This window comes from Elephantulus edwardii, unplaced genomic scaffold (genome assembly GCF_000299155.1).
Source record: "Elephantulus edwardii isolate Elephantulus edwardi_28Jun2011 unplaced genomic scaffold, EleEdw1.0 scaffold00045, whole genome shotgun sequence".
Lineage (NCBI taxonomy): Eukaryota > Metazoa > Chordata > Mammalia > Macroscelidea > Macroscelididae > Elephantulus > Elephantulus edwardii.
Genome location: NW_006399795.1, coordinates 9525321 through 9549115, shown reverse-complemented (window position 1 = coordinate 9549115; position 23795 = coordinate 9525321). Strand labels below are relative to the sequence as shown.

At 45.8% G+C, this 23795-nt stretch overlaps 1 protein-coding gene and 1 pseudogene across 1 annotated transcript in view; both read right to left on the bottom strand.

Moving 5' to 3' along the window:
• The window catches only part of NPHP4 (nephronophthisis 4), a 173862-nt gene that overhangs the window by 120579 nt on the left and 29488 nt on the right, over positions 1–23795 (bottom strand). Inside the window, 3 exon segments of the mRNA XM_006885804.1 lie at positions 5840–5966; positions 6722–6903; positions 14864–15000. Of these exon segments, the coding sequence (XP_006885866.1) occupies positions 5840–5966; positions 6722–6903; positions 14864–15000 (446 nt within the window).
• On the bottom strand, positions 12249–13906 carry LOC102849324 (annotated as a pseudogene).

Below are 23795 nucleotides of genomic sequence, written 5' to 3'. Positions count from 1 at the left end.
CCTGAAGCGCTTGCTACAGAAAGTCAAGGACTGCAGCCTCCTATACGGATTGAAGCTCAACATCAAGAAAACAAAGATTCTCACCACTGGGCCAACTGGCAGCATCAGTATGGATGGTGAAGAGATTGAGATAGTTAACAGTTTTCGTTTACTTGGCTCCACAGTCAACACTCTTGGTAACAGCACCCAGGAAATCAAGAGATGAATCGCATTAGGAAAGTAAGCTATCAGGGACCTCTCAAGAGCACTGAAGAGCAACGATGTCAGGATGGAGACTAAGGTGCGCCTGATCCGGGTTATAGTCTTCACAATTACGTGCTATGCATCAGAGAGTCGGACAGTGAATAGGGATGCTAGAAAGAGAATTGATGCCTTTGAGCTGTGGTGCTGGAGAAAAGTGTTGAATATACCAGGGTCTGCTAGGAGAACAAACAGGTTTGTCCTAGAGAGGATGAAGCCAGAATGCTTGTTGGAGTCAAGGATTCTGACATACTTTGGGCATGTTGCAAGGAGGGACTGGTCCTTGGAGAGGGACATCATGTTTGGGAGAGTGGAGGTATGGCGCAGGAGAGGAAGACCCTCGATGAGATGGATCGATTCTGTGAGTAGAGCAGTGGGAATGAGTGTGTTTGAGACAGCGAGGTTGGCACAGGATAGAACAGCGTTTAGGGTTCTTATACATACAAGCGACTCGATAGAACATAACAACAATGACATACTCAACAGCAATGGATAATTGCTAATACAGAGAGATTTACTTTTTTATGAGTGAGAGTGGTATTGAAAGAGTGTTAGTGGTAAAACAGTTAAGTAGTTGGCTGCTTACCAAAAGGTTGGTGGTATTATTATAGATATTGTATGAGGATTCAAGGGAGGAGGATGGGAGCAGAGGGGTGAGGATGGGCGGAGGTGGTTAATCCTAGGGTCACACAATTTGAAGGGTGAAGGGAGGGGTGGGTAAAGGAAATTGGAAAAATCCGTGTGAAAAACAATGCATATAATCTTTGGAAATAAAACACTATACAATAAAAATTTAATTTAAATTAAAAAAAGTTGCTGGTTCAAATCTTCCAAATATCTCATTGAGAAAAAGAGCTAGTAATTTGTGCCCATAAAGATCACAGCCCAGTTCAAAACAACTATGAGATATGATCTCACCCCAGTAAGAACAGCAAAATTCAACAGAGCAGCAAACACCAAATACTGGCAAAGTTGTGGAGAGACTGGAACCATTATTCACTGTTGGTGGGAGTGTGAAATTGTGCAGCCACTATGGAAGGCAGTATGTCAAAAAAGTTAGAACTAGAAATACCTTTTGACTCAGCAATTCCACTACTGGGAATATACCCTAAAGAAACCAGAACTGACACGCAAACAGATATATGCACACCCACATTTATTGCTGCGTTGTTCACAATAGCAAAGAGATGGAAACAACCCAAGCCCCATTAACAAATGAATGGATAGAGAAGCTGTGGTATAGTCACATAATGGGATACTATGCAGCACTGAAAACAAGGCACTCATAAAATGTTATACAAAATGGGTGACCCTGGAGGATATTATGTTGAGTGAAATATCTCAGTCACAAAAGGACAAATATTGCATAATGCCACTGTTATGAAACAGGACTGGAATGTGAGGTGAGGAGGAACTAAGAAAAGAGGGGATAAACAACATATGCTGCATTGAGATGAGGAGGGAAATAACTGCTTAAAAGGTATATATAATTAGGTATTATTTACATGACAACAGTTCAGAATAGTAAAGTCCTGCATAGTAAGGTAGACTGGAGGGGAGGGGAATTGTACAACAATGAAAGAATTATTTTTTCTCAAATAGAAAAGCAAACTGGCGAGGTGGGGGGGTGGGGAGGGACAGGGAGGAAAATGTGCAATAATGAGTGGAAATCCGAGTTCTCTATAAACTTTCATTAAACTCTCAATTAAAAAATCTATAAAAAAATAATTTTTGGCAAAAAAAAAAATTACAGCCTAGAAAACTGTGAGGGACCATCCTACTCCGTCACATTGGGTCACCTGTTGTTGTTAAGTGCCATTGAGTCACCTGCTAATGACCCTATGTACAATAGCTCTGAAGCCTGTCCTGAGGCAGTCTCACTGACTTCGACATACCAACCTCCATTGCCATAGTTACTGTATCAATCCATCTCATCCGAAGTCTTCCTTTCCTGCACTGTCCCTCCACCCTTCTGAGCATGATGTCTTTCTCCAAGGATCAGTCTCTCCTGACCACATGGCCAAAGTATTTGAGATGAAGCTTCAAAATCCTAGCCTCCAAGGAGAAACTTGGTTTCACTCTCTCCAAGACAGACTTATGTGTTTCCTTGGCAGTCCATGATATGTTCGAGACTCTTCTCCAGCACCACAACTCAAAGGCATCAATGTTTCTTCTGTCATCCTTAGTCACTGTCCAGCTCTCTGCTGCTTAGCATGTAATTTTGAAGACCATGGCCTGGATCGGGCGCACCTTAGTCTCCAGACAGACATCCTTGCTTCTCAGTACTCTGGAGAGGTTCCTGACAGCAGATTTACCTAATGTAATTTGTCTTTTGATTTCTTGACTGTTAGTGCCAAGAGTTTGACTGCAGAAACCAGCAAGCTGTAACTGTTAACAGCTCCCAGCAACAATGGTATTAAAATTATATTTGAAGTCAAATCTTTCAGAGGTACATACTGCAATATGACATAACAGACAAATTTATATGATGTGTCTGATTTGCTCTAAAACAAATCAGGAGAGGGGGAAGACAGAGGAAAAGGATGAGCAGGCACAGACATGAGCTGGTCAACTGTGAAGTTGGCTGATGGTTCATACGCTGCTTTCTACTTGAGAATGTGTTGGAACTTTCCTATAGTAAAACAGTGTTTTTAAAACAAAACACACAAAAAAAGGAAAAGAAATATAATGCTGAAGAGTTTACAGGTTAAACAACATCTGAAAATTTGTGGTTGAGGCTACAGATGAAAAGAAAATTGCTGATGAAGTCAGTAATGGCTGAAGGAGCAAGAGGCTCAGTCCATGATACAATCTACTTTGGCACCTGCGTGAAAAGTTCTATGATGTAGTTTTGAAAAACAGGAAAAAAAATAAAAGGCAGAAATAAATCTGCAAGCTAATTGTAGGAACAAGGCTGGAAAGGCCTCATCTGCACTCAAAACCGATAACTGCACCAGACTGTTAAAAGTTCCTAGGCAGTGCAAACAGGAACACTAGAGTACAAACCAAAAAGTTGGCGGTTCAAGTCCACCCAGCGATGGCTCAGAAGAAAAACCTGGGCATCTCCTTCCAAAGATCTACCAATGAAAACCCTACACGCACAGTCTCACTCTGACACCCTTGGGGCCATCATGAGTCAGAGTTCTGGTTCTAGTCAATGGACTGTTAAAGGGACCATGAGCACGTTGAGGTGAGTCCCCTCCTCTGAGACCCAGCCCTGACTCCCAGGGAGGCCACGCCCCTTGGATCACCCTGTCATACAGACTGACTCCTCAGGAGATAAACAACAGCCTTCCCAGGCCTGATCCTCACTGTTTCCTACTCCAACTTCTAAGCCCATTCACCCTGAGGGGTCTTCAATGCAGGCTTCCCCACGTGAATGCTTAACACGTCTCACTACTCCACACAGCAAGTAATTCGCACAGAAAATCATTCTGTACACAAGGACATTTCCTCTCCAGACAATGCTGAAGAAACCACCCTTGATGACAGTAAACAGAATCCAATATTCCCTGTTAAGATAAACCGCTGCATCAAAAGGAATTTATGAAGTAATGCTCAGCCTCCTTCCAAAGGCACCGTGGGCAGCAGTGCAGAGCCGAACCACCTGCCGCTGGCTGGCGCTGCAACACAGAGTTAAAAAATCACAATAAAACCTATCCATGTCAGAATACAGACTTCATAATTGCAAGGCAGATGTAATTAATGCTCTTGAGAGGACGTCATCTACATGTAAATGAGGGTTCCACTGAGAGCAAGCACCTCCAGGGACACAGGGCCCTGGCTGCTCCCGACACTGGGGTCACAGGGGGTCCCACACACAGAGTTCACTGCAGGCCCATGCCCCCTGGAAAAGACATCCTGCCCCAGAAACCCCATCCCTCTCAGGGAAGTCTGATGCCCAACCTACATGCCCCAGCTCTCCAGGCTGTCTGGGCATATCCACACAAAGATGCTTTTTCACTGAAATTTCTGCTAATTAACAGAGAAAAGGTCATTTCCAATAGTGCACAGAGAAAAGAAGAACTGAGCGCAACAGCTTTGAGATCAGCTGAGAATAAGCCCAGAAACCAAAGCCCTGGCAGTGCCGTGTGTTTCAGATCACAACCGGGCTCCGCAGGGTTTTCAATGGTGGTAATCTTTACAGAAGCAGATCACCAGGCCTTTCTCCCGCAGAGCACCAACCTGTCAGGTAGTAACCAAGAGTTAACCATTTGCACTACCCTGGGACCTTCTAGAAACAATAACTCCTGCCTCTAAATTGTCCCACCAAGCAGGACTCTGAATCATATAGACTTGAGGTATGAACATTAGACAGGTCAGTTCCCAGCTGCTGGCTAGATCAGAACATACAAAGGCTTATGTGATCTCACAATCTCCTCGAGGGTCGTTTCTACACTTCCATCTGCATTTGGAGGAGTAGTGACAGCGACAGACTAGATCCCACAAATGATGCCACAGCGGCCTCTTAAAAATGTTATCAAATTGATTTGCTCACAAGTTTTTCAAATATAAAACTGAATCTTGGGAATAGCAGGATAGGATGTAGGTTTTCCAAAGAATCTACATTGATGACAAAACTAAAAACCAAACCAGTGGCTGGAATTGGTCCTACATGTGTCAGAGCGGAGCTGTGCTCCATAGACAGGGTTTCTGATCGCTGATTTTCAGTGAATCAGCACCCTTCTTCTGAAGTGTTTCTTAGTGGGTTTGACCCACCAACTTTTTAATGAGCAGCTGAACACGACACTGTTTGCTCCACTCAGGCACCCTTTGATGACTTAAAATTTACTATATATTGTTGTTGGGTACCACTGAGTTGGAACTGACGCATGGTTCACCTTCCAGTGGGTTTTCAGTGGCAGTAAAACGCACAGGAGGAGCCTGCCCACCTTTCTCTCTCAGAGAAGCTGGTGGATCTGAACCACATGCCTTTGGACTGGCAGCACAATGCCTTACTATCAGGCCACTGGAGCTCCTCTGATGACACAGGCGTTAAATACTACAAATTCTTACTCATGGCATGTTGTTGTTAGATGTCATCAAGTCCGTTTTAGCTCATAGTGACTCCACATGACAGGCAATAATCTTTACAGAAGATTAACAGGTACGTCTCCTATGCATTGGTGGGGGTTGAACCCCCAACCTTGAATTAGCAGCCAAGCACTTTACCATTGTGCCAACAGGGCATCTTAGTTATGATACAGGCATATCCTAATAAAAATTACTATTTGTGCACATTAAACTTCACTACACTTAATACTAAGTGAAAAGTACATTAAAATGGTTCATTTTTCAAAATATGCATCGATTAGATGATTATGAATTAATGCTATGATGATACATGATGCCTATTGGGCTATTTATCTCTTACTATTACCCAGCAGAATCCTCTGCGGCCGTAAAAATGGGAAAGAATCATAAGGAAGCTATCATAAGAAGAAGTATTTTCTAGAATCATGTTCCACATCTGCTATGTATATTACAAGTAACAAGTACAGTGCTTTCAATGGGATGAACTGTCCACACTGGTTACATGTACACTGGGTGTCAGAGGCCCACACCGGAGGAAATCACAAGGCAGAAAGATCATTCTTACGTTGCTGTCCAGTCCAGTGGGGGCACTGAACACATACTCCAGCTGGAAGACGATTGCAAATGAGGGGTGAATGACCATCTCGGGGAGTCCCAGGCGGCTTCTTAAAACCAGAGCTTGACTTCCAGAGCTGAGCCAGAAAAATTAAACAGGAGCACATTAGAGGGGGAGCCCACTGTGCCCTTAGCCCCCCCCACCTCATAAGTAATTACAAGGCAGAGCACCCCAGGGCACCAGGACACCCCACCAGCCAGCCTGGTGGAGCAAGTTCACTGGTGCAATGCTGCCAGGTGCTGCTGAGTTATTCCCTAAACCAACGCTTTCTTAAGATTGACCATTAACACTTCTAAATTGTCAGAGCTTATATGCAGGCAGACAGGGGGATGAGAGTGAGCCTCTAGGGAGGGCACCAGAGAAAGGGGGTCCTACTTCTAGGGTTAACCTGAGCAGCACCAGGAGAGAGGAAGGCAGTGCCTGGCCTCCTAGGGGCTGTTCGAACATGTGATTTGTGGTAACATCTGGTTGGGGAGCACAGGGTTACACAGGACGAATGTTATTCTGGCTCTTTCTTAAACAAAGTCACGGAGACGTATCCAGAAGAGCCCATGCGTGCCCTCCACTGACTGTCTACATCCACACGCCATGAACTTCAACGATGCTTAACTGCAAGACCGTCACAGGACAAACTGGACTTCCTTTGCGACCTTCCAGCCCTGAGATGACTCCTTAGTTGTGAACTCAGCAGGAGGACAAATAAGACTGCAGCGAAGACCCTACACAGTAGGTCCTCGCTTGTGCACATGAATCACTAGCAGCACGATGATCCCCCTTACATCCTCACACTCTCAACGTTCCTCAGGTGGGCGCTGATCCCCATTTAAATACCTGTTCTTGGAGGAAGAGGTGACTTTTCTGCTGAAGCTGGTAGAGCGGGTCAGGGCCACATCCATCTCAGGCACCAGAACGACTACCTGGGGCCGCTGCACAAAGGCCAATCCGTTGTGCACGCCCACGCACAGTCGCCGCTCCCGGATCTCCAGGGCACTGCCCCCGCTGGGACTGCTCCCCTGGAAAGGCACAGGTGGGCCAGAATGGGCCACACAGCCCCAGAAAAGACCCCAGAGAGAAGAGATGAGAAGAGATGTTAACAGACATTTCCAGATCAGAGGGTACTTAAGTCCAACAAGCCCAACCACAAGAACAAAAGAACAATCATTCCATTGCCACTGGGGCACCTTCTAGGAGTTCTGGGGTCCCTGGCACAAGCCTGATCTCAGAGCGATCCACCGGCCCCTGAAGCCTGGGTCACCCAATTCTCATTCTAGGTTTCCAGGGCTGGGCTGACAGTTCTCAAACAGCAAGCTAGGAGGTATAAGGTTAGGTGCCTGCAGGGGCAATGGGCCGGGTCTTAGGTTCTAAAGTCTCCAAGCCCTGCTCCCCGAGTGGGCCAGAAGGCAACCATGGAGAGCCTCCTGGAGGCGGCAGAGCTTATCAAGTTCAAGCTATCGGTCCCCCTCCTACACCCAGCCAGGAGGCCTGGGGTGGAGAAGGGAGATGGGGAGACAGAGCATATTTAGGCAGTAAGTCATAAACCAATAAAAATGGAACCTGCCCCAAAGTGATGACCGGATATTAAAGTGTTTCATCTTCACAGAAAAAAATACAGGCACTCTAACAAATGAGCAAGGACAGCCCTCCGGGCTATTACTGCTTATTAAATTATGTGATCTTTGCAAAACGATCCTTGCATTTTCGAGTTTTCTTCAGTGTCCATTTATCAAGCTGAACAAACCTCAATTCAGCCAATCAGTCTTTGGATAATGAAAACACAAACAATGCGGATAGCAGAGGATCCGTCAGTAAGAGAGGAACAAGAATACAAAGACAGTGAAAATACATAATAAACTGATTTTTATGGGAACGTATAAAATCCGACAATGACATTCTTTAAACATCTCTACTCGCATACAATCCAGCCTGAGCAGTAAGAAAACAGCAGGAGTCACACCAAGAAAAGAAATGTTTCCACTTTCCATCTGACTCTGTTCTTCTGCTTAGTGTTTATATTTCATGTAAGGTCCCATCATGTGGAACGACAGTTTCAAAAATGGTTAGAGAGGGGGGAAATAGCTCATCTATTTAAAACAGATTTATATAGAAGGGAGTCATTAATAATTGGCCAATTATATAGAGTACTAGAATGGGCACCAACTGACTGAATTATCCATTCACACAAGTAAATACTAAATACCCTCTCTGTGCCAAACTGAGCCCTGCTGGCACAATACATTAAGTGTGAGGCTACTGCTGTTGTTGCTGTTAGGTGCCACTGAGTCGAGTACAAATCAAAGCAACTCTGTCAACAGCCATCCTGAAACCTGCCCTATCCTGTACCGTTCTCACCATCTCTGAGGCACGAGAGCCCACTGCTGAAGTCACAGTGTCAGCCCATCTCACTGGGGGTCTTCCTCTCCTTTGCTGACCCTCTTAAGGGTTACTAGTTCAAACCCACCAGCTGCTTTATGGGGGACAAAATGAAGCAGTCTCTTCACATTAAAATTTACAGTCTCTAAAACACAACCGAGGGTCACTAGGAGTCAGAATTAACTCAAAGGCTGTATGCGTGTGTACCCAACAGGGGGCTGGGGTGATACAAACAGTTAACGCACCTGGCTACTAACTGAAAGGCCAGTGGTTCAATAAACCACCTCCTTTCAGACCCCAGCCAACAAAAAGCAGCACAGAGGTGCCTTGGAAGAAAAGTCTGGCAAATCATTTGCAAAAACTCACTGAAAATCTTATGAAGCACACCATGAGCTGGAGCCAACACAAAAGGAAGTCATTCTAACGTGCCACGTACTATTCTCCACACTTCATGTGAGGGGCAAACAGCAGAGATAATGTTCCTGTGGTCAAGGAACAAGCATTAGACAGAGGGGGATGATCAGCCAGTACAGAAACACCTGCACCCAGAGGGAAGGATCCTTCATTATCCTGGGGGGCAACGGAGAGTGCGAGGCTCTACAGAGCACCCTCCAGAGGACAGCACTGCTGCCGGCTGCAGGATGGACAAGGCAGCTGAGATGGAAGCATGTTGGAACAGGAGTCCTGTCTCCAGAGGTCCCAGGTAGTGGCCAGCAGAAAACTGGCCAGAATGCAATGCAACGGGACTAATGGAGTGAAGTCAGGGCAAGGTCAAGGGCCTTGTCCTGACCAAACTCTGCCAGCCTTGAACCTTGAACCCAATGGCACGGAGCCCAAGGATCAGCTATTGGCAGTGAGAAGTCAGCAGGTTTCAAGCAAAGAAAAATGGCTGGTTCATATTTTTAAAGGACTCCTTGCCTCCTGAGGGAACACAAAGACCTCAGGGATACCACACGGACGTGGCAGACTGGCACTTCACCGCACCATCCTCACGCCACTACCCAATGAGCACAAATCAATGAAAGCAGCAGCAGTGCAGCGCCAGTCAAGAGACCAAACCACACACAGCACTGTGCAAAGCTGCCGCGCTGGAACCTCTCGCCAGGGTTAAAAAAGCAAAGATCTCACTCAGAAGATGAACGTGCATTTGATTCACATCATGGTATTTTCAGTCACCTCACACACATGCCAAAGTTGGTCAAGGAATACGGAAGATCAAGGAAGAACCGATGCATTTGAATTATGGATCTGGCAAAGAATAACACACCATGGACCGCCAGAAGAACGAACAAATCTGTCTTGGGAGAAATACAGCCTGAATGCTCCTTAGAAGCCAGGATGGCGAGACTTTAGCTCAGACCATAAGGAGAGACCAGATGCTGGCGAAGGACAGCGTGCTTGGTGAGCTGAGGCGGAAGACCCTCAAAGAGACGGGATGGCACAGGGGCCGCAACAGTGGCTCAGTGACTGTGAGACAGTCGGCACGGGACCAGCAAGTGTTTTGTTATCCTGTGTACGGGGTCACGGTGAGTCAGAATCAACTCATGGGTCCCTAACAATAAACTGCCTCCCTTTCTGCCCTCAACCAACAAAGGGAAAAAGCATCAAGAGCCCCCAGTCAAGAACAGCACCGTAATGTAACTCCACAGGCTTTGCACAACAGTTGCCAGGACAAAACACAAAGACTGAGGCTTGGCGGAGCGGCAGGACACCTAGACTTGCCGCTGAGCTAGAATTTCCCAAGAGTCCCACCGATATGCCCAGGGCCACTTCCCAGCCCCTCTGCAGCTCTTTCTTGCTTCTGTTCTCTCTGCTACCAGCCACTCCTCTACCATTCTGTTCAGGATGAAGTCAGGCACTTGCTCAGGCCAAGGGAACAGGAGTGAACCTGGTGGTGCAAGCAGAGGCTGGAAAAGTCCATGAGTTTCTGTGCTCGCTCCCGTGCTCCCCTTCGTGAGCCCTAACTAGTTACTGAAGGATAAGCCATGGCGAGAACTCAGCCATCCAGACAGCACCAGACCAAGGAGCCCCTCACTGACTGACTAGATCACTGCAGACACAGGAGGATTTTCAAGAAAACCTTTACCTTTCTACTCGTTATGGACTAGTGGCAAGAACCTACGCTGCAATCCTGAAGGCACTCAGTTCAAGGCCACCAGCTGCTCCACAGGAGAAGGATGGGCAGTCTCCTCCCGTGTGTTCCAACTCATTAGTACACAACAACAACAACCCTGCCCTAGCTACAGGTCTAGGGGTCCTCCAAAACCTGGAAATAAAAAATTTCCTTTGTTACATTAATGAAGTTACACTAGACTAAGGTGGGTACTAAATCTAATTCCTTCTGAGTGATATCCTACAAAAAGAGAAGAGACACAGACACACAGGGAGAAGACACCATATGTCCAAAAGCCCAGCAAGAATTGCCAGGAGCTACCAGCAGCTGAAGGAGATGAAGGAAGACCCTCACATATAAACACGGCCCGATTTGGACCTCGAGTTGCCAGAATATGAGACAATAAATGTCTGTCCTCTACAGCCACCACCTATGGCTTTTCTCGGGTTTTGTTTTACTTTTTGCTTGGTAACTAAGACACGACTTGAGATTTTGCTAAGTAATGACCAAAAGGCATGTTCCAGAATGTTCACAGTAGGTTCCTTTTCCCCCAAAGACTGCCAGCAAATTCAAGTGCAAGTCAACAGTAGAAAGAATCCATGAACCATGGTGTTCTCACAATGTAGAATCACATACAAACAAGAAAATGGACAGACTGGAAGAACACCAACTAGAAGAATGGATCCACAAATACAATATTGAATGAAAACAAGACATAACAAGAAGAAAAGGCATGATTTCATTTAAATGAAGGTTAAAACCAGGCAAAAGCCTGTATTGCTTAGGGATAAATATGAAGGTGGTAAAGCCATAAAGAAAAGCACCAAGTGATTACGCTAAAAGCAGGGGGGCCAGGGGTGAGGGGGGAGGACAGGCAGGGGAGGCAGTGGGGAAGGGGCAGTGAGAAGCAAGGACAGGGAGCTGAGTGTAATCAGGACACTTGGGGGGGTGGTCCTGGAGGCTCTCGTTACAGGGTCTTTGTCTCTTTTCACTCACTCATTATATCCTGCATTTTGTACGCATTTTTCTGTGGCATTTTAATATAAAATACTAAAAGAGAGAAAGGCAGCAAAAGTAATGGCAGGATGTCGCCCACTGGTCTTTCTCAGTCCTCCGCAGTAAAGTTCTTTCTTAGTTTTTCACAATTCACCATGTGAAGCCCCCTGTCTATGCAAGGATGGGGGGGACAAGGAGACTGGGTCCTCAGTCAAGCTCTGCCATCGTCATCCCCAGAGCGTCCCTGCCTGTCAGCTGAGATGACGCACAGGGCTGTCCCTGTCTGTCTCATCTGAAGGCAACGCCCTCCATTCCATCAGCAACAGTGCAGAGACCCAGCTGCACACAGCACAGGACTATGAGAGAGCAGCGTGCACTTCCATCCCTTCCTCTGCGGAGAACCGAGGAGCCGGCTGAGCGATGGCTCCAGCAGCACCCGCTACGGCTGATGAGGATCCCTCTTCCCGATGAACGGAGGAGTGTTGCCATGAAGTCCTCTAAACCCATAAAGGTTTTCAAGGGTTGTGTGGTTGACAAGCAAGCTTCTACCCAATGAGACCAAGAGAATCCTTATCATTAGAGGCTGGAAGAACCCTAGATGTAACCTCACTCAACTCCCTGATGGGGTGCTTTACAACCACCAGACTAATAAGTAGATGCCAAGAAACACCGCAATACTAGGTGAAGTTTGAACCACCAACTTCTAGGTTAATAGTTAAGTACAACCACTTTCTTTTTTTTTTCTCCAAAGAAAGTCTGTTACTGAGAGCTGCTTAAAATATTTCAGTCCTTACTTAATTCAAATAAATTTCAGTTCAGCTGATGACTGATTCAGGCAAAGGCTTCTGGGTGCCAAAGCAACGGGGGGGCGTGATCCACTCACGGCCACTGGCCCATCTTCTTTAGGGTTTGGTTGAGCTCCTCAAATTTATGGATCTGACAGATGAAGAAATCCCCATTGCTCCCGGAAACCTTGGGGTCTGCAATGTGGATCATGTCCTCATCTATGTGGAAGTCAACCTCTGAGGCAGACTGAGATTCCCCGTCCAGGGCAAAGATGCCGCTGGTCCACACCAGGTTCTTCATCTTGGGCTTGAAGACCAGTAGCTGGATCCGGAACTCCTGCTCTGTGAGGTCCAGGGGGCCGGTCAACTTGGCCACAGGCATGGAGCTGTTGAGCTTGAAGATGTGGATGGTGGAGGTCTGGGCCTGCTGCTGGACTTCATCAGAGAACACCTTCAGGTGCCGCAGGAACAGCTCCTTGTGGTAGCTGGGGTGCTCGTTGTCGTAGCTGGGCACCACTGGTGACAGGAACCTGGGGCATGAGTAGCTGAAGAGCTCCTCATAGACCTGCAGGAGGCATTGCATCTAGTCCCCCTACTTCTCCCGCACCTGGAGGTGGACGCTCTCATCGATGTGCATGGGACACACGGTGAGGGCGATGGCCAGCAGTGTGTGCAACTGCTCCTTAATCATCTCACACTTAGACGTGGTCCGCTGGAACATGCTCTTGGTCCTCTGGATAGAGAGGAGGATGTTGGCAAAGACCAGGACCTGGTAGCGGCACATCATGAAATATGCAAAGCCAACGTCAAAGTACGTGGTGACGTGGCACTCAGGAACCCGGGATTACATGCTCTCGATGTTACATGAGCTCGATGTTCTCCGGCACTTTGATGGCCTGGTAGGAATCCCCCAGCAGGGACTGCAGGTGCAGAAGCAGAAGCCCCAGCAGGCGGAAGTAGCCGAGCATCGTGTAGAGGGAGAGCCACCCGTACTCCCCAGCCACACTCCCGGGGTCACCTCCACTTGTGTACACCTCCAGCTAATGGTTGATGCTGGATTTGTCTACCAGGGAATGAAGGATGTTAAGGACACTGTGAACATTCCGGACTGGGGGACTGGATGGAAGTCAATCTCCTCCTCTGAGTTCTTGGCAGTCTTATAGCGGTACCGACTCAGTAATGACGAAAGGACTGAAACTGGTAGATGAACTCATTGATGGTATCGCAGAGCCACTGGTTTTAGAGGGGCGGGACCATCAGGATTAAGAAGGTAGTTGAAGAGATTGCAGTAGTTGGAACATGATTCAAACCTCTGCTCCAAAGAGGGTCCCCCACTGACTTTGGCGTGGATGTATCTGTAGTGTAATTCTTCGTATAAAATCAGGAAGACGGCATCGTTGCCAACCTGTGCTGCAATGGTTTCAGCTTCAGGCCAAGGCGTATTCTTGAAGAATCTCTCCATCAGCTTGGCCCAGCTGTTCTCATAGATGTACTGGATCTCATACACCTTCTGGTCAATGACATCGCCAGAGACATGACTGACCTCTGGTCGATTAAATCCGAAACCATTTTATGGAAATACTGGATGAAGTTCTTATGACTTCGGGGATCACCTGATATGTCTGCTGCTCATACTGACGTCTGTAAGCCAGGTCCTGCTTTGGATCCCCTGTGTGCATGTCACAGTTGCTGGATGGATAAGCACAGGGATCATAAACAGCCTTGGACTCAATCATCAGCGGGATAAGACATGGCTGCTGCGATCGGTGATACCGCAGAAAAGGAGCAAGGACAACCACTTTCAATGCGAAAGGTCCTTCCACAATGGCTAATGTCTTTTTATTGTGGGTTACTGCCTAGTTAAAGCTTGAACCCCTCACACATGCCCCAACCAGGTAGGTCTGTGTCACCAGCAGCAAATCAACATGCTAGAAAGCAGTGAGAAGGAAAGCCACTCTCAGGGCCCACACAGGCCTCGAGCGGAAGTACCTGCTGCTTATGTGAGGGGAAGAGCTTTCCAGAAAACCAGCTTTCTAGATGAAATGACCACGATTTCTAGTGATCTCTTTGTAATGAGCAAAATACCTTCAGAATATTCACTGTAAATGTGGGGTCCTTTATGAGTTTGTGTGTGCTCATTTGGTGACTTCATTTAGTTTTCAATGAAGACCATTCCAAGTTATGTCAAGTTCAATGTTTAACGAGGACCAGTCAGGACCAGATGAAGGACCCAGTCTCAGGAGAACAGGGCTTTTATCACCACCACAAGTAACAGCGTCAGATAGGAGACACCGCTGGGGACTTGGTTTCCAGAGGACATGGCTGAGCACAAGGTCTGACTCAAGGAAACCACATTTGTGTCAGAGGAATATCCTCCACAGGATTCTCAAGAGCTGATTTTCCTAAAGGAGATCCCCAGGGCTTTCTTCCAAGGCACGTCTGGTTGGATGAACCACCAACCTTTCAGTCAGCAGCAGACTGCATTAACCTCATGCACCAATAAGGATCCCAGTCCTCTGATAACTAACTTAAATAGCAAATCAGGCACAGAGAAGTTCCCCTTTCAGTTACCGAAAGAGGAGGAAGCAGGAGCACACATCAGTGGCTAGACTGTCCATCCTTGGGGGAGCAGCTGCCATCCCCATCTGCTCTGTGTGCGCATCTCTGCCATCGAGAGTTTGCAAAAGCTCCTATGAAATGAAACAGTACCTCCCGGAAATGATCGCTGGTGAGATGTTCCAGAAGCTCCTCTTCAAATTTCTCCAGGGAGGGGTACAGGTTGAAGAACAAATTGTCCAAGTAGCAGGTGGCAGACTTCTGAAGGCGAGGCTTTCGGAGGGCATCACCTGAAGCAACAAAGAGGCACACAGATTACCCTGGAGATGGAGCAAAGCAGGGCTCACAGAGGGGTCTCCCTGTCCTGAGGTCTCAGCCAAGCATGAGGGCCCACAGGCAGCCTGGGTCCACACTCAGCTGGGCGCTAAATTAAAACCTTATTGCAGCCTAACGGCTGGATTGATTAAACTAAAGCAAATTTTATTTACGGTCCAAATTCTACCCCAAACTTCCTCCAGGAATGAATTTTTTAACATAGCAATTCAAAGAAGACAGATTACAAAATGCAAAGTAACACCTGTTCCCCCTCCAGCTTGGTTTCCTTTTACCACCTAGCTTCCTTCCAGCAAGAGCACACCAACCACCTCATCTCTTATTGTGTCAGGTTTACCTTGAGTCACCTGGCTTACACCCAGGACTACTCTTGAGCGTATTAAGGCAACAGTCAAACAAAACACATCTTGGGCTGTGTCCCCTAAAGGAAGAATCCCTGTCCTAACTGGATGCTTCTAGGGGAAGGGGACAGCAGATCCTGGCACAGAGCAGGTGGTGGAGAAGGTAAGTAACCGGTCTTCCTCCACTGCTCTGGAGCAAACGTCGACAGGAAGAGGAGAGCAGAGTCAATGGTTCCCCAGTGAACACGTGGTCTCGGGAAGTCTGACCTTGATTTGTCCACCAACTTCATCCTTCCAGTCCTGGCCCTACTGCTGTCTCTGAGATTTTATGCTTATTTAAATATTTAAGTACAAGATATTAAGACTTCAAAAGTAAATTTCAAAAAAGAAAATTTAGATAAAACTCAATGCTGATAATGTTACAGTGAAAAGGACATACTCTTTCAAGAAGCTGGAAGTTTATTGATTAAGGTAGAGTAGCCAAAAAGCAATTTTGTCCCCAATAACCTCACTTCTGTGGCCCTATTCAGGGAAAAGAGCTAAAGATGGAAGCAAAATTACACATAAAAACAATCACTGGATTGTTATTTTCAATAATTGTTGTTATATGCCATTGAGTTGCTTGCGACTCATAGCGACCCTACGTACAACAGCCCTAAACTCTTCTCTGTCCTGTGCCAATGGCATCATCTCCAATACACCCATCCCAATTACCCCAGTCACTGAATCACACCTCATAGAGGGCCTTCCCCTCCAGCGCTGCCCCTCCACCCTACCAAGCATGATGTCCCTCTCCAAGGACTGGTCTCTCCTCACAACATGTCCAAAGTATGTTAGACGGAGCCTCAGAATCCTTGCCTCCAAGGAGCCACCCAGTTTGACCCTTTCAGGATGAATCTGTTTTCCTAGCAGTCCATGGTACCCTGAATATTCTTCTCCAGCACCACAGCTCAAACGCATCAATTCTCCTTCTATCCTCTTAGTCATTGTCCAACTCTCTGATGCATAAAAGTGATTGCAAAGACCATGGCCTATATCAGATGCACCTTAGTCTCCAGAGAGACACCATTGCTCTTCAGTACTTTGGAGAGGTCCCTAACAGCAGACTCACCCATGGCTATATGTCTTTTAATTTCCTGGCTTCTGGTGCCAAGAGTGTTAACTGTGGAGCCAAGCAAACTAAAGCTGTGAACAATCTCAATCCCTTCACCATCCATCCTGATGCTATCAATTGACCCAGTGGTGAGAATCTTTGTCTTCTTCACATTGAGCCTCAATCCATATTGAAGGCTGCAGTCCTTGACCCTTTGCAGCAAGCATTTGAGGTCCTCCTCAGTTTCAGCAAGCAGGGTTGTGTCATCTGCATAACGCAGATTGTTGATAGATCTTCCACCAATCTTGACCCCACATTCCTCCTCATAGAGCCCAGCCTCCCGGATAATCTGTTCTGCATACAGGCTGAAAAGGTATGGAGACAGGACACATCCCTGGTGTACGCCCTTCCCAATTTTGAACCATGCATGTTTCCTTGCTCTGTTCTGACAATTGCCTCTTGGTCCAAGCATAGGCTTCTCATTAGAACGATCAAGTGTTCTGGGATTCCCATTCTTCTCAGAGTCAGCCATAGTTTGCTATGATCCACACAGTCAAACATCTTTGCATAGTCAATGAAACACAAATATACATTCCTCTGGTACTCCCTGCTTTCAGCTAAAATCCATCTAACATTAGCTACAATATCCCTGGTACCACGACCCCTTCTAAACCCAGCCTGGACTTCTGGCATTTCTCTGCTGATGTGTTGTTCCAGTTGTTGTTCAACAATGAGGTAATATCAAATAAACTATGGGATGGCATCAAGGAAATCATCCATTAAGAAAGCAAAATGTCACTACTAAGACAACAGAGGAAAAAAACCCAAAAGGGATGTCAAAAGAGACTATGAAAGAAAAAAAAGAGACTATGAAAATTGTACTAGAGTATCAAGAAGCCAAAACAAAGGGAAAAGATGCTGAAGTAAAAGAGCTGAACAAAAGTTTTCAGAAGGCAGCTCAAGAAGACAAATCAAAGTATTCTAAAATAATATGCAAAGAGCTGGAATTGTAGAATTAAAATATCATTAATTCGCTCAGAATTTCTCAAGCTGAAAAAACTAGAAAGTAAACTAAAGCCTTGAGTTGATACTGTGGGCAAAATTTCGAATGATTCAGGAAGCATCAAAAGAAGAAGGAGCAGGGAATACACAGAATCACTGTACCAAAAAGAATTGGCCAACACTGAAATAGTTCAGGAAGCACCAAATGATCAAGAGCCAGTGGTATGAAAGAAAAAGCCGAAACTGCAATGAAGGCATTGGCAAAAAAATAAAGCTCCAGGAATTGGTGGGATACCAACTGATACATTTCAACTAACAGATGCAGCCCTGGACGTATGCACGAGTCTTTGCCAGGAAATTTGAGGGGCAGTTGCCTGGCCTACTGACTGGAAGCCATCTATATTTATTTCTATTCAAAAGAAAGGTGATCCAACAGGATGTGGAAATTATCAAATAATATCATTAATATCACATGCATGCAAGCAAAATATTACTGAAGATCATTTTTTAAATGGCTAGAACAGTGCACAGACTGCCAGAAGTTCAAGCTGGATTTAGAAGAGGTTGTGGTACCAGGGATCTCACTGCTGATGTCAGACAGATCTTGTCTGAAACAAAGAATACCAGAAGAACATCTATTTATGCTTTACTGTCCATGTAAAGGCATGTGACTGTGTGCATCACCCTGAATTATGGCTAACACTGGGAAGAATGGGAATCCCAGAACACTGAACTGTGCTCACATGAAATCTAGAGGCTGGTGTGCAAACAGAGCAAAGGAATACTATATTTAAAAGTAATAAAGGTGTGCATTAGGGTTGTATCCTTTCTCCATACTTCTTCAATCTGTATCCTGAGCAAATTATTTCAGAAGCTGGACTCTACAAAGAAGACTGGGGGCATCAGGATCAGAGGAAGACTCAGCAACAAGCTTCATTATACAGATAGCATAAGCTTGCTTGCTGAAAGCAAAGAGGACTTGAAGCACTTGCCACAGAAGACCAAAGACTTCAATATGGATTCTATCTCAACATTAAGAAAACAAAAATTCTCACCAATGGACCAATAGGTGACATCACAATAGACAGAGAAAAGACTGGAACTGTCAACAACTTCATCTTAAAATCAACACACTTCATACAAGCATCAGGAGATCAGGAGACATACTGTACGGGGGAAAGTCAGCAGTAAGGGATCACTCCAAACTACTGAGGAACAAAGATGTTAGTGTGAGCACTACAGTGTACCTGCTTCATGTCTTTTCAATCACTTGTTTTGCGTCTGAAAGCTGAATGAATAATGATGACAGAAGAACTGATGTCTTGGAACTGTGGTGCTTGAGAAGAGTACTGAATATCCCATGGACGGCCAAAAGAACAGACAGACATGTCTTAGAGAAGGTGTGGCCAGGGTGCTCTTTGGAGGCAAAGGTGATAAAGACCCTCAACCAGAGGGACTGACACAGTGACTGTAGCAACAGATTCAAGTATGTAAAAGATTTTGAGGAAGCCCAGGATAGAACAGGGTTCAGATCCTTTGTTCATAGAGTCACTGAGTCATACTCAACTTGACAGCACCTAACAAAGTCATATAAAATGAGCACTAAAGCGCCTATTTTCAGGATCATTCAATGCTGCACGACATGTGACTGTGGACACAGACTATTTTATTCCCTTCTTGAAAGGTTTCTATACTTTCCCTATCAGGAGCACACAGTAGTAGTTCTGCTGACCTTGAAAGTTTATGTGTTACTTTCCTGATTCCAAAACAGTGTTGAAAGTGGGCCAACTGATAAATTAGAACCAATTCTAAGCCACCAGTGAAAAAACAAAACTTGCTGCTTTTGAGGCAATTCCAACTAACAACAACCTGTAGGGCAGGATCAGACCTGCTAGTCACGGGGTCACTGTGAGTCGTACCCAGTGGTACCTACCTAACAACAACATGACCAATCGGTAGCTGACCCGCTGGACGGTTTTCAGAGGAAGTTAATTGCACGGGAGAAGACTGACCATCTTCCTCTAGAGGAGCGGCTGGTAGATTTGAACCATGTGCCTTTGAGATTGCAGCACAGCTTCTTACCACTGAGCCACCAGAGCTTGAAAACTCATTGGACTTTCAAGACTAAAAGTCTTGAGAGGAGCAGACTGCATTATCTTTCTCCCATAGAGCAATGGTGGGTTCAAATACTTAGCTCACTATACCACCAGGGCAGGAATGTGTAAAATCTAGGCTTTCATTACATGGTCCAATGAGCATTTAAAGTTCATCCTAAACTGAAATCCTCGTAAACACATATCCCATACACAGCCTCCCACCCCACTTGCCCATCTATCCCTGGTGCCCATCTAACTCCTCCACGATCACCACACACATTCCCTATGCCTGCTGTGTCTGGAGCAGCACCATGCCAGGGGGGCTCACTGCAGCTGGGAAATCAGAAGGAAAAGAAGAGGAAAGGAAGCAGGAGAGGGCAAAAACACTGTGCTTCAGTCAATTTATTTCCAAGGAGCAGTAAGGTGGCGGAGTCTGAGTACGAGGTAAGATAGTATCTTAGTCTGTAGTAAGAGATAAGACAAATGGTGGAATCAATGCAAGGGTCCTCTCACTGATGAATGGTTCAACCAAATGTGAGCTAGCCACAGCACAGACTGTCAATCAGCCATAAAGAACAAACGCAAGTGTGAAGTTTAAGATCTGCTGTGTTTAGACTGACGATGAGTCAGAGTCAACTTGGTGACGACATTGTGAAGAGAAATGAAGTTCGGCTGCGCAGATGAACCCTGGAAACATTATATTGAGTGACAGAAGTCAGATACACAACAACAAATACTGTATGATTCCACTCACATGAGATATCTAGAGCAAGAGAATGTACAGAGATAGGAAGGAGAGTAGAGGTACCCAGGGCGTGGAAAAACCAGGGATGGGGGGAATCGGTGCTGAAATGGAGCAGAGTTTCTGTTTGGAGAGATGAACTAGTTTTGGGAGTAGATAGTGGTGATGGCTGCACAGTGTTTTGATTATAATTAATATCACCAGTACACTGAAAAAAAATGACTAAAACAGCAAAATGTATTTCAACCAATATTTTTTCTTTTCAAATTGTAATGGTTGATAAGGTAGACATACGCCCCGTTCTGCTTCATGGCCTCATCAACAGTGAAGCCTCTCACCTCTGTTGCTGGGGGAGGTAATCTGCTCGGCTGGGCTTCATTATTTTCTTTTTAAATTTTATTGTGGTTAAATATGTTTATATTTGTGTTACTGTTGTATACCATTGTGTTGGAATCGACCCACTTTAAAATATATATATTTTATACACACACACACACATATGTACATAAGGGAGTTCTGGTGGTAAGAAGCTGCTCTGCAATCCCAAAGGCAGAGCAAGCAGCTGGTGGAGTCAAACCACCTGCCTTTGGAATTGCAGAGCAGCTTCTTACCACCAGAACTCCCTATGTACACGTGTGTGTGTGTGTGTGTGTGTGTGTGCGCGCGCGCGCGTGCGCGTGCGCGCTTCTCAAACATCTATGGTACAGTGGAGAACTAAGAAAAGCCAGGCTTGTTATTTCATTTATGCAGACTCTACATTTTCCACTACGCGTAAAATAATTGCCTTCTCTAAATGACTCCACTGTATTCAAACTAGAAGGCAAACATGAAAGTGTCTGGGGGTGGGGGCCTGGCGGCTGGCTCCAGCAGGGCTTGGGGATCATGGGGGTCACCTTTTCCAGGACTCTGGCCATAGACACTGCTCACTGGCACATGCCCATCGTCTGAAAGCCTGCCCTGGTCGGAGACTCACTCCACAGCCTTTGAGAGGCTAATTCGGGAGAAAGATCGCCTGGTGAGAGCTGGGTCTCTCCTACACACACTGAGGGCTGCTAAGGACTTGCTAATGCAGAGATGATCAAAAAGGGGAAGATAAAAAGAAGCAGATTCATGTTCAACTTGGAAAAGACTGCTCCAGAAACAAGGAAGCGCTCACACTTACTATACACTTCCTAGGTATCTGATACACGTGGTTCTGCTCATTTCTCTCTTTACTCTCAAATACCACTTCCTATGAGGAGGACCTGTGACTGTCTGCATTTTACAGGGGGGAAGAACAGAGGTGTGGAGAGGTAATAATGTGGCTGCGGACTGAGTCTGCAGACTGCCCTCCCTTCAAGCCTCTTCCTCCCTCCTCGCCATCATCACCACCAGGGAACTCTTCCCTGGAATTATCATTCATTCACTTGAACACAACCTGAGTGGCTTTGTCACACAGGAGTTGGCCCAGCTGAGAGGCTCTAGGTCTCTTGTTCTTTGACTGGATGAATCTCACAATACTCCAGTCAGTGCTGTGACTCCCGGGTGAGCTTTCAACAAGCAATAATCCTCTGCCTGGCAGCGCACTCAGACTACACTCAGATATACACTCAGAAAGGCCCACCACAGCTTCCTCCACCACACCTCACAGGCTGTAGGTTTTCTACTGGCCTGTGATGGATCTTAATCCACCACGATGCACCTCACAAGTGAGAAGAATAAAAATCAAATTTAGGGATGACTTAGGAAAGAACAAATGCTTGACTGAGTTTGAATTTTCTGTAAAACATCTTGTATGGCCTTTGATAATTGTAGCTACCCTGAGAAAATGAGAACGGAGGCACAAACAAAAACTTGTACACCAATGTTCACAGCAGCGTTATTCACCATAGGAAGAACATGGAAACAGCCCAAAAGCCCAACCACAACAGAGTGGATTGAGAAACTGTGGTGCATTCACAATGGAATCCTATGCAGCACACAGGAGAAATGATTTTGTAACATGGGAGGGACTGGAGGAGCATTATGCTAAGTGAACTAACCCAGTCTCATAAGGATAAATACTGTAGAAGACCATTATTGTTGAAGGAGTACAAGGATCCAAGGAGGGGGATGCTTAATCATAGGATAATTGTAGCTAGGAGTCCTCATAGCTCCCTTTACTCAGGGAAGATCTATCAAATGCATAGCTGCTAAGACCTCAATAAATACATGCTAAGAACACTCAGCACAGAGCCCGCACACAGCATCGACTCGGGAAGCCTGCTCGATGAACTGGTGAATGTACAAAAGAAACCCATCTATCTACTGGCAGTGAAAGCAGATGAAACACTTTCACTGTTTTGGATTTTCGCCCCCATCTCCATTGCGACTGTGTGTGTAATTTGAATTTCATTCCTTCACACACACTGTGTTTTGTAACATTATAATGGCAGTTTCATTCCATCATTCATAGGCATTTTGTTTAATAACATTAAATACAATTGCTCAAGCAATGATGACTGATCAAAATGCTCACTGCCTTTTCCTTTACCCAACTTGTTGTTGTTGTTGTTGTGTGCTGTCGAGTCTCCTGCGACTCACAGCGACCCTATGTACAACAGTCCTAAACTCTGCTGTATGCTGTGCCAATCTCACTGTCTCTGACACACCTACCCAACTCACCTGTCTAATATTTACTCTCTTCTCCCTCCTTCCTCAGCCCCGGGTAACTATCCAAGAATGAGTCTGTCTGTGCATAAACTCTTCCTTAGCTTTCTGTAAGAGTAGTCTTCTACCATAATAATCCTGTGGCTGACAGCGCCCTCTAGTTGCATTAATGTCATACAGTGTTTCATCAATCTTTTTCTTTTTCAGTGTTGTATAGATGGTATGCCAATTGACATATTTCAGCCAACAGACGCTGCCCTGGACGTGCTCACTAAGTTGTGCCAAGAAATCTGGAGAACAACCACTTGGCCAACTAACTGGAAGAGATCTGTATTTGTTCCCATCCCAAAGAACGGTGATCCAACAGAGTGTGGAAACTACAGAACAATACCATTGATTTCACATGCAAGCAAGATTCTACTGAAGATTATCCAAAAACGACTGGAACAGCACATCAGCAGAGAACTGCCAGAAGTACAGGCTGGGTTCAGAAGGGGTCGTGGTACTAGGGATTGTAGCTAATGTTAGATGGATCTTAGCTGAGAGCAGGGAATACCAGAGGAATGTATATTTGTGTTTCATTGACTACACAAAGACATTTGACTGTGTGGATCATAACAAACTGTGGCTGACTCTGAGAAGAATGGAAATCCCAGAACACTTGATCATGCTAATGAGAAACCTATGCTTGGACCAAGAGGCAGTCATCAGAACAGAGCAAGGAAACATGCATGGTTCAAAATTGGGAAGGGCATACTCCAGGGATGTGTCCTATCGCCATACCTTTTCAACCTGTATGCAGAACAGATTATCCGGGAGGCTGGGCTCTATGAGGAGAAATGTGGGGTGA